At 37.8% G+C, this 11,130-nt stretch overlaps 2 protein-coding genes across 2 annotated transcripts; both read left to right on the top strand.

The window, feature by feature from the left end:
* The first annotated feature begins 3,731 nt into the window (after window positions 1-3,731).
* On the top strand, window positions 3,732-5,414 carry LOC108339320 (uncharacterized). Its single transcript, XM_017576456.2, has one exon. It carries the CDS (start codon window positions 3,732-3,734, stop codon window positions 5,412-5,414), a length of 1,683 nt encoding a protein of 560 aa, XP_017431945.2.
* Window positions 5,415-8,597: 3,183 nt separating this feature from the next.
* On the top strand, window positions 8,598-9,403 carry LOC128196694 (uncharacterized). The gene is made up of 3 exons (XM_052878196.1): window positions 8,598-8,753; window positions 8,838-8,942; window positions 9,032-9,403. Exons 1-3 carry the CDS (start codon window positions 8,598-8,600, stop codon window positions 9,401-9,403), a joined length of 633 nt encoding a protein of 210 aa, XP_052734156.1.
* Window positions 9,404-11,130: the final 1,727 nt, after the last annotated feature.

Genomic DNA, 11,130 nt, shown 5'->3' with positions numbered 1-11,130 from the left:
GTACATGTGGGTGGCTTCCCTTTGTGATGAACAAGATATGCATCTTATCCTCATTTTGTCTTTTAGTGGTCTTTGATTTAGTCACCCTACTTCTGAATGCCTCACTTCTACGCATGCTATATGTTGCTCCCAGAACGTAACACCAATCCTTCATTCTCCAAGAAAATAACTCAATGCTTCTCCTTTCCTCTCTAACTTTCCGTATGCGTGCAGCTGCTCCCCAAGACGTGACAGCAGCAACTCTTCTCGGTGACACCCTTCCACCCAATCTTAATTCATATAAGAGCTCTCTTTGCTTCCACCCGTGGCACCTCCAACACGTAACCATGCATACCACTTCACCTACTATGGTCAAACATGCACCTCCAATTCATTCTCAGCATGAACCCAAATTAAATATTCAATTCTAGTACAAAACCAATGTCACATCTACACGACTTTTGCTTCCATCTACCATTCTCCCATCAAATCAACAAGCTATAACAATTACATCAACTAAAAGAAGAAAACAAAGTAATCTCTAACATGCTGCACGTTAACTTCCACAAAGAGTTAAAATACACTCCTTTTCTCTCCCCAAAACCGTCACACCTATTCCCATCTAGCTTCCACCTTCATTTTTTATTCATCATGGCATGAGTCACACTTCTAGAAAAACTTTTTCTGAATTTTAAAGAATGATGTGTTTTTCATTGCAAAATGCCGTGACCACTTTTCTGTCATCATATCACACTTTCTTCTAACAAAACCAAGAACTTATCTCTTCCTAAAAGCAATTAAATAAATATTCTACTCTTCCATCACAACAAACATTGAGTACAGCCGTGTAGAAGTAAAAAGCTTATGGAATAAAATAAGATGCAAGTAAAATAAGCAACCAAATGCAATTCAAATTGGAAATGATACTACATAAACACGTTAACAGCAAATAGGGAAGGGTACGTTTTCTTACACATGTTTAGAACAATAAATTCACTCTTTGTTCAAGCATTAAGAGTAAGACACACAGAACCTATTGAAGTTAAACTCCATTCTCTGTTGGGTGCCGTGCTCATCAAAACTCAGCCAGAACTCTTCTCTTCTAGCAGCCGTGACATCTACTCTACTCCTTGCTCTCCAACCAATTTGATGTTCTGCAGAGAACTCCAGCCAAGAGAGTAGTGTCTCCCCAACAAAAACGTTGACAGCCAAAAGTTCCAAACCAAAAACCCAGAGTGTGTGTGTTACCGTGATCTGTAACCAATAGTAGTGTCCAGACTCCCAGTCGTCCCCTTCCTCTTGTGTGTCTCTTCATTTTTAAAGGGAAAACCAGCCAGCCATGAGCCAACTCTTCCGTCTAGTAGTGGCCCCTTCTCCATGTCCGTGTGCAAGCTTTTTCATTGAGGATAATATTCCCTTCAGTAGTTGCTCCCTCTTTTTATCCTAACGTACATTTTTTATGAATGCTTAGTTGTCCATGGGCCGTGTGTTTTTTTTATCTTTGCTGCACCGTGAGTTATACAATGAAAGGGTTGTATCCTCATTTGTACTACTTCTTCCAGCTGGGATTTACTTGGGTCAGTGAATTGTTTTACCAATGGAAGGATAAAAGCTTGTGTGTGTAGTGGACAAAGCAGAGATATCAGAATCTTGCAGCATGGAGCTCCTCCCTTTGTACGTGAATTGCTCCCCAGGAATCAACTAAATGCCAACGCAAAACCTTGAGTGGAGAATTATACCGAAAGTGGTGGCCCTTTTGATTCAAACATATGTGATGTTTTGGTGTGTGCCAACGTGGGTTGTCATGGGGCCATGCTATTACTTTCCAATCCATGTCTGAGAAAACCGTGAACACTCCACATGATACCAATTCCATTCTTCATTTTGTAGTTTCAACCGAGAAGTGATGAAGTATTTGCTTCCAGCTGTGTGCTTGGGTGTTACTTTGGTTGTGTGAAGGCCGTGAGCTTTTAGCTTTGTAACAATTATAGCAAGCTCTTCAATGAATGTTAACGTAGCAAAACCATGAGGGGCACCCTCCAATAAGCACACACCGAGAGTTGCTTGTCTTCTCCAATTGAAAAGTCAAAAGTTTATGTGTAGAGTGGAAAACACCTGAGAGTTAAAAATCTGCACTTCTTTTCTATTATGTGGGCCGTGACATTTAGGTGGCATGTGTTGATGTTTGACAAAATGAACTTGACAAAATGAATTGTTATGGGTTGTGATGTGTTGTCCCAGCAAAAGGTGAATGGTCGTGTCTTCTCCAAAGCCTCTTGTCTTCTAGCTAAGGTTTAGAATGAGAAGTAGTGGGAAGGAAAATATTGGTAGAAAAGAGGTCAACAGGAAGTGATATGGATTTGGATTGAAAATGATGACTTAGGTATAATGGGGATAGTTATTACAGTCAGAGTATTGTTAAGAAAAAAATACGTTGGTGTGTTTAGTTCCCATGTTTATCTTCTTTTTCTCTCATCCCATAGAACTATAAAAAATAAATAAATAAAAATTATTACAGTTAGCTTTTGTGCTCTTGTTTTTCTTTAAATTTATGTTTCTGTTTTTAGAAGTTCAGAATCATGTTGTGTGTGTGATGTGAGTGTTGTTTTTTATCAAAGCTAGAAGGTGAAGTGCCCAAAATAATGTTGGAGTTGTGATGTTTTCTTGGATTTTAGTCAATGATTTTGTTTTCTTTAATTTATTTATTTTTCTTTTATTCTATTTTCTATATTTAGCATTTATAGATATATTTTTTAGTCTTTTTGTCTACTATTGGCTATCATGCCTTCTGCCATATTTTTATTCTGTTTTCTTGCACATTAGAATGAGTGCTGCCAGCAGCACCCACTGCTTGCTTTGGAATCCTTACTTATTACTTTGACTCTTTAGTAAACAATACCCTAAACATTCCTTTTCCAGTTTATAAATGTAGAGTAGAAGCCTAGTTTTCCAATCATGTGATATAGGAAATCTCATCTAACTCAATCATATTTCTCATAATCAACCTTCATGCATTTGAGAGACCTTTATGCATTCAGATATTTCTCTCTTCTAAGTGAACCACAATTTTGCCACCTTAAAGTCCAATTTCCCATCTTACAAACTTCCTTTCCCCAACAAACAGTGACCTTACAAACTTCACCACTACCCTCTACAATATTTTCTTTCTTCTCCATCTTTGTCCCACATTTTTCTATCTTTTCTCTCAAAAACCGTGGCCCCACCCCTTTCTCCACTACACTTCTTGTGACCATTTCTCTTCCCTGCACATAGGTATTTACGTCCAGATGTACACCACCACTTCTCAATCTCAAAACCTCTCTCATTCTCCTCTCCCATTTGACGTCAAAAGCAAGCACTCATCTTCCTTCCTCTTTTCACATCAACCAATGCAAGATAATAAGAAACAAGATACACACAATATACATGATTTTAAAGTGTATCCATGACACTTTTTCATACACAAACAACACCCCAAAGTATCCAACCATGTGTACTCATTATAACAACATCACTTTTCATAAAACATGAACATCTATACCCCATGTAATATGCCAAACCTTTTAAACTAACATGACTAAGTACTTACCTAACATTACCTTCCAAGGAGTAGTGATGGAAATTCAATTACTGATTGTTTAGTGTTGAACTTTCTTATTAGTTTTCCTTGAAGGAAAACTTGTAATACATAATTAATTTAGCCTTGTATTAAGTAGTGGCTAATTTGTCGTTAATTGCTATGTATACAGAACATGGATCAAGTTCCACCAAATCGTTCATGGATGTACGATAGGTGTTATAGAGGAAGAGGTGCGTTGAAAGAGTCATTTGTATTGGGTGTTGAAGAGTTTATAATTAAAGCTTGTGAACAAGACCGTTATCAAAGAGATGGGGGGCTTCGATGTCCATGTTTAAAGTGCGATTGTACAAAGATTTTGAACGAAAGAGTTGTGAAGGTTCACCTGTATAAAAACGGTTTCAAGCCTAATTATTTCATTTGGGAGGATCATGGGGAAACCATGCAAGAAGCTGATTTAGATAATGATGTCACTTTTAGGGGTGTGGAGACAGAAGGTGAACCAAATGAACAAGTTATGACGATGGAAAACATGGTCCATGATGCTCTTATACAAAGACAACCCTTCCAAGCATCAAATTCTTCTAACATAGAAGAGGCTCCAAATGAAGAAACTCAAAGGTTTTATAACCTTTTGTTGGAGGCAAATACGCCTTTGTATGAAGGAGCATCAGACTCCAAATTATCAATGTGTGTGAGGCTTTTAGCTTGCAAGTCGAATTGGAATATTCCTAACCAATGCATAGATTTTTTTGCAAAAATGCTTTTGGATGTAACACCACACAAATGTGGTTTACCGAAAACTTACTACGATGCAAAAAAGATAGTGTCGAAGCTGGGATTACAGTCGCAGAGGATTGATTGTTGTGTGGATGGTTGCATGCTATTCTATGATAATGAATATGGTAAGAATGATGGAGCGTTAGTTGAATGCAAATTTTGTGGGAAGGCAAGGTATCAACAACACAAGACAGGAGCAAGTTCTAAAAAAAAAGTTCCCGTTAAATCCATGTTCTATTTGCCAATAATTCCAAGACTTCAAAGAATGTATGCCTCAAAAGAAACTGCAACAGAAATGACATGGCACCATCACAACAGGTCGTCAAATGGTTTTTTGCGTCATCCATGTGATGGAGAGGCGTGGAAGCACTTTGATAGAGTACATCATGATTTTTCCATTGAGCCACGCAATGTTCGACTTGGTCTATGCTCTGATGGTTTTAATCCATATGTGCAGGCGTCATATATACCATATTCGTGTTGGCCAGTAATTGTCATGTCGTACAACCTTCCTCCAGAAATGTGCATGTCTAAACCCTACATGTTTTTGACATGTCTCATTCCGGGGCCATTCAATCCAAAAGTACGCATTAATGTATACCTAGAGCCGTTGATAGATGACTTGAAAAAGTTGTGGAGTGGTGTCATAACATACGATATTTCAAGGCGACAAAACTTTATCATGAGGGCGATGCTAATGTGGACAATTAATGATTTTCCTGCTTATGGTATGCTGTCTGGATGGAGCACCCATGGTAAATTAGCTTGTCCACATTGCATGGAGCATTCAAAGGCTTTTAGATTATATAATGGGCGAAAAAATTCGTGGTTTGACTCCCATCGGAGGTTTTTACCAAATGAACATGCCTTTAGGAGAAATAGGAATGCTTTCAAAAAGGGGGAAGTGGACATGGAAGACGCGCCACCATATTTGACACGAACAGAAGTTTGGAATAGAGTTAATGGTTATCCTAAAGTAACTGAAAATGGTGCACCAAGAATAGATGGATACGGTGAGTGGCATAATTGGACGAAAAAAAACATCTTTTGGGATCTACCATATTGGAAGGAAGGATAATTTGTTAAGGCATAATCTTGATTTCATGCATATTGAGAAGAATTTCTTTGACAACATTTTTAATACTGTCATGAATGTCAGTGGGAAGTCAAAAGACAATGAAAAGGCCCGAATGGATTTAGGCTTGTATTGTAAACGAAAAGACTTGGAGCTCAAAAGTCATACTAATGGAAAGATGTACAAGCCAAAAGCTAATTATACACTTTCAGTAGACCAATCAAAACAGGTCTGTCAGTGGTTGAAAGATCTTAGGATGCCTGACGGATATTCTTCTAACTTGTCAAGGTGTGTTGATGTGAATAGGGGAAAGGTCATTGGGATGAAAAGCCATGACTGCCATGTGTTTATGGAATGCTTACTTCCTATAGCGTTTAGTTCTTTACCGACTCATGTTCTCAATCCCATTACAGAAGTAAGTCATTTCTTTAGAGATTTATGTTCTACAACATTGAATGAGGTCGACCTTCGGAAGATGGAAGAAAACATTTCGCTCATTCTTTGCAAGATGGAGAGAATATTCCCTCCCTCATTCTTTGATTGTATGGAACATCTCCCTGTACATCTTCCATATGAGGCAAGACTTGGTGGACCGGTCCAATATAGGTGGATGTACCCATTTGAAAGGTGACAATATCTCATTCAACTGTTGTATTTAGATGTCACACATATTGAAACTAACATACCACTTTCTTAAATTGTAGGTTCATGGGATATGCTAAACGTTCAGTTAAGAATAAAGCTAGGGTTGAAGGATCAATAGTGGCATCATATTTGCACAAAGAAACAACTCATTTTTGTTCACACTACTTCAAGAACTTTATGTTAACACCACAAAGCAATAGAAATGAAGTAGACACTGAAATTGAAAGGACAACGTTATCAGTGTTTGACGAAGGTGGTCGTCATTCCGGGAGGGAATCAACTCATTGGCTAAGTGACGAAGAATTGAGATCAGCTCATGTTCATCTCTTGATCAATTGCAATGAAGTTCAACCTTATCTTGAGTAAGGCTCCAAATAAATTGCTTTTTTGTATGGATTTTGTTTTTATGTATTAAATTGATATTGACCGAATATTGTCATACCTATGGACAGCTCATTCTTACATACCTATCAACTTTCAGAGTCAAATAGTTCAACACATATACATGCAAATTTCCCATTGTGGTTCAGGGATCAAGTACAACTGATCAAATTCTTCCACATAAATTTGTTATTCACATATTTATTCATTTTTAATTATATTGAATAGGTTCATATATTTTGTGGTTGTAGGTTCATAACGATCCTTTAAGTGTTAGAAACCAACATCTTAGAGATTTATCACTTGGTCCTTTAAGATGTGTAAAGGAATGGCATACCTACTTTGTCAATGGATATAAATTTCATACCCATGCATGGAGCCAGGGCAAGACGACTATAAATAGTGGGGTTCATGTTAAAGGCCTTACAGAAGGGGGTGAAGATGATTTCTATGGTGTCATTAAGCACATATATGAGCTCGAGTACAATACCTCAACCATTGAAAAGAAGGTTGTATTATTTTATTGTGATTGGTTTGATCCATCAAGAATAGGGACAAGAGTGGATTCAAAGTATGGCATTGTGGATATTCGAATGGATAAAAGATGTCTTGTTTGATCCTTTTATAATTGCACATAATGTAGAACAAGTGTATTATGTACCATATCCTGCATCGCGCACCGACAAACGGGGTTGGTGTGTTGCAATAAAGACCAAACCTAGAGGTCGTATAGATTCCAATGACGTAGATGCCATTGAGCCATACCAAGTGGAGGAAATGTCACATGTTAATGACATCATTCAAGTTGAAGAAGTTATCCGATTGCAAGATATAGAAGCCGGTCTTGAAGAAGTGGACCCCAACAATGTACCATCAGTTGAAGGCTATATGGATGAAGAAACAAGTGAATCGGAAGAAGAATGCAGCGAAGAGGGACAAAGTGAAGATGAGGATGAAGATTCATTTCACAGTTCTAGCAGTGAATAGAGTTACGATGTGTTGGTGTACCCATGGGTGATCATAAACCCATACTTTTAGAGGGGAGAAAGAAGAAGTGATGAAATCATTTATGTAATTTCAATTTACATGTTATTTTGATACCCTTTGTGTTTGACTACTTATATTGCTAATTATAATTTTTGCTCCAATGGTTTTGTGTAGATTAAAGTTTTGCATTCTTATCTTTTGCTTCGATGTGTAGTATTGGCAAACAAGAACATCATCATCATGTTCTTTTCTTACTTTTCCTTTCCATTCAATTGTAAAAATATATTGACCCAACAATTTTGTTTTTTGTTCAAGAATATGGCATCAGATGGTTGTGACCCTCCTATTCCACCTTTAGCAAAATCAGATAAGGAGAAGGGCAAGAAGAAATCTTATATGGTGAAGTTGTTAAATCGTTTCAATAATGTAAATGCTTCAAGTAGTCAGCCATCTACACCTACCTCTACCTCCACTACTAGATTTGTTCCAACACCATTACAAGTTCCTGGTTTGACACCTACTGCACCATCAATGAGACCTTCGTTGGAAGTTCCTGCCTTCACACCTAGTCCACAACAATTTGCTGCTGATCAATGTAGATCACCCTCCCCCCATGTTGGTTCTAACCCAACAACTCCCACAAATATGCCATCACCACCTCCTATAGGGGATAACCCTCCACATTCAAGTTCAGCAGCCAATGACTTTGAAGATGTTTCCAACAATCGTGTAATCATTACACCTATTGGAGGAGGGTAAGAAAACATCAATTTAATGTTCCAAGCATATACTGTATTATTCTAATATTTGACTTTTATTTTGGTATAGGTTTTATCCAACAAAAACAACATCCAAAGCAATCACAGCCACCATCAAGCAACAGTTTGATGAGCCATGGGTGACATGGGGAAATATACCTCAGACACAAAGAGATGTTTTCTTTGAGCATTTTAGGGTACACTTGTGTTTATTTACATTATGTACTACAATTAATTTTAAATGTTAAGGTCCTCAATTATCTTATCCAATATTAATCTTTGTTGTCAACAGAGGAAGGTTTCATGGAGGTCTAACCATGAAGAAAAGGTGAAAAAAAATTTCCACACCAAAGCATCTCATAGATTATTTGAGATGTTTAAAAAGGCTCGAACAGAAGGAAAAAAACCTAATTGGATGGGGGATATTGTTTGGAATGGTCTTTTGGAGAAGTGGAACATGCCACTTTATAGACAAAAATGTGAAACGACAAAAAAGAACAGGACATCTGACAAGGGTGGTTGTTTGCACACTGGGGGATCCATTAGCGTGCATGAGCATGCAATTCGTCTGGTACATATAAATTTATTTTTACATTTCTACTCATAAACTTTACAAATATTTGATGTTAAAAACTTACATCTTCTTTGCTTTCAGTCACAGGAGCTTGGTCGGTCAGTGCATGTTGATGAAATATTTCAGCAGACACATATTCGAGCATCAACAGGACAATTTGTCGATGAAAGGTCTAGGCGGACACATGTTAGTTTCTACTAACTCCATTATATTCTTTATTAGGTTGTAATTCTTAGGTCTATCTATTTAACGATAATCATGTATTCATTTAACAGGAAGAGTTTGAAGCAAAATTTTCTCAAATAAGATCTGAGACAGCATCTGTTGGTGCTTCAGCATGTTCTCCCCTAGACCCTGCAGATGAGGAAAGATTGAGGAACCAATGTTGGTTGGACGTTGCTGGTGGAAGGTACAAGGGACGCGTATACGGCATCGGAAATGTCAGTGCTCAAGATGACTGTGTTGATAGTTACATACAACAGACACAGGCATCTTCTTCTCAGCAACCGATGGCAGACAACATTTCTAACCTCCACACACGAGTATCAACCCATGATGACCAACTTCGACAGATGAACTCTCAATTGCAAGGCTTTATTGGCGTCATAATGCAGTACCTTCCGCCTCCTGCAGTCGCAATTGCATAACAATTTTTTCAATCCCAAAATCAGCCACAAACTAATGTTCAACCACAACAACCACAACAACCACAACAACCACAGCAACCATAGCAACCAACAGATCAACCACAAGATGATAATGTTTATGGAGATTACTAGTTATGTTTTTAGAAGTAGGGCATCTATGACTCAAACTTATTTCCTCAATAACTTATTTCATCTTATTTGAACTTATTATAATTAACAATTATGTAAAATTTCTTATTATGATTAATGTCAAATGCTTGTTTGTAGGTTTTAAGACTTCTTTTATTTGTCAAATTTGTGAATGGATATAATGTGCAGCTCTTGTGAATTGTCTGTGTGGTATTGGCAGGTCTTGTAAATTGTCTGTTTGAATGAGCAGTATGCTATTCAAGTGAATTAATCTGTTTAACCGTATATAAGTTATATACGGATCATCCGTATATAGGTTACATACGGATTATCCGTATGTAACTTATATACGAATAATCCGTATGTAACTTATATACGGATTATCCGTATGTAACTTATATACGGATTATCCGTATGTAACTTATATACGGATTATCCGTATGTAACTTATATACGGATTATCCGTATATAATGTTATCTACAGCCTTTTTATATACAGATTTTTGGCCGTATATAATCCGTATATAATACGATTTTTTATACGGATTTTGGACGTTATATACGGATTTTGGCCGTATATAATCGCGATTTTTCTTGTAGTGATACGGATTATTATATACGGATTTTGATCCATAGATAAAGATTTCATTATATACAGATTTTATATACGGATGAATTAGATACAGATTTTTTCGTATATAATAGGAAACTATATATATACGAATTCTCTGTATGTAAAATTGGTATATAACAGTGGCGCCTTTTCCCGGGAGCTTTGCCGAAAGATAAATATGTATATAAGGATTTTACAATAAATAAAAAATAAATTAAAAAGTTAAACCTAATAGAAAACCTAAGAGACAGAATCAGTACTCCGAATTTCTCCTCGACTCCTTCTTCCCTCTCATCGAGCCATCAAGCCCCTCTTCTTCCCTCACGAGCTCTTGTTCTTCCCTCTCGAGCTCTTGTTCTTCGCTCTCATCAAGCCATTTTATCCAACCTTTCTTCTCTAGCCACCATTGAAACCCTAACCTCTACTGCAAACGCCTCTTTCGTGTTACCCTCTCCTCGAACCCTAGCCTCCACCTTGTGCTTCATTACAAGGTTGAGGGGACTGGAGACCGCTCCACCAGTCATGCCTCCTCGTTGGCTCTTCCCTTGGAACCCTAACTCATTCTCAGACTCATGTGGAGACGGCTAGAATGGTAGCGCCGAAGTCTCGTGCTCATTGACTAAAGCTTTCTCACTCACACTCGCTCACGGTCACTGGTAGAGAAGAAGAATGTCTCACACTAACCGTTCTTCTCGCTCACGCTCACTTAAAGAGAAGAAGTTCGTCCATTCTTCTCGCGTTCACTCACCTTGTTGGACATCAGGCTCACTTGGGAGTGTTATTCGTTCAATCGGTAAGTTTCTTCGTTCAAACCTTCTTCTTTGTTCGTCCCTTAAATCCCTAAATCCTTAAATCCCTAAATCTTTGCGCTAAAGTTATTGAGGGTTAGAACAACTCTTGCTCTATCATCCAGTGCAGGCAATGTCGAGTGTTGGAAGGACAAAGAGGATTGGAGAGACACGCCGGTTTTGTGCCTCTTCGTGGC

The sequence above is a fragment of the Vigna angularis genome, chromosome 5 (assembly GCF_016808095.1).
Source record: "Vigna angularis cultivar LongXiaoDou No.4 chromosome 5, ASM1680809v1, whole genome shotgun sequence".
Taxonomy (NCBI): domain Eukaryota; kingdom Viridiplantae; phylum Streptophyta; class Magnoliopsida; order Fabales; family Fabaceae; genus Vigna; species Vigna angularis.
This window is presented reverse-complemented; position numbering and strand designations above follow the sequence as displayed.

Excerpts from the sequence above, each read along its gene's own strand:
- LOC108339320 (XM_017576456.2), top strand. The coding sequence starts at position 3,732 with ATGGATCAAGTTCCACCAAATCGTTCATGGATGTACGATAGGTGTTAT.
- LOC128196694 (XM_052878196.1), top strand. The coding sequence starts at position 8,598 with ATGGGGGATATTGTTTGGAATGGTCTTTTGGAGAAGTGGAACATGCCA. Across the intron at positions 8,754-8,837 it reads ATGAGCATGCAATTCGTCTG|TCACAGGAGCTTGGTCGGTC; the intron begins GTACATATAAAT and ends CTTTGCTTTCAG. Across the intron at positions 8,943-9,031 it reads AAAGGTCTAGGCGGACACAT|GAAGAGTTTGAAGCAAAATT; the intron begins GTTAGTTTCTAC and ends TTCATTTAACAG.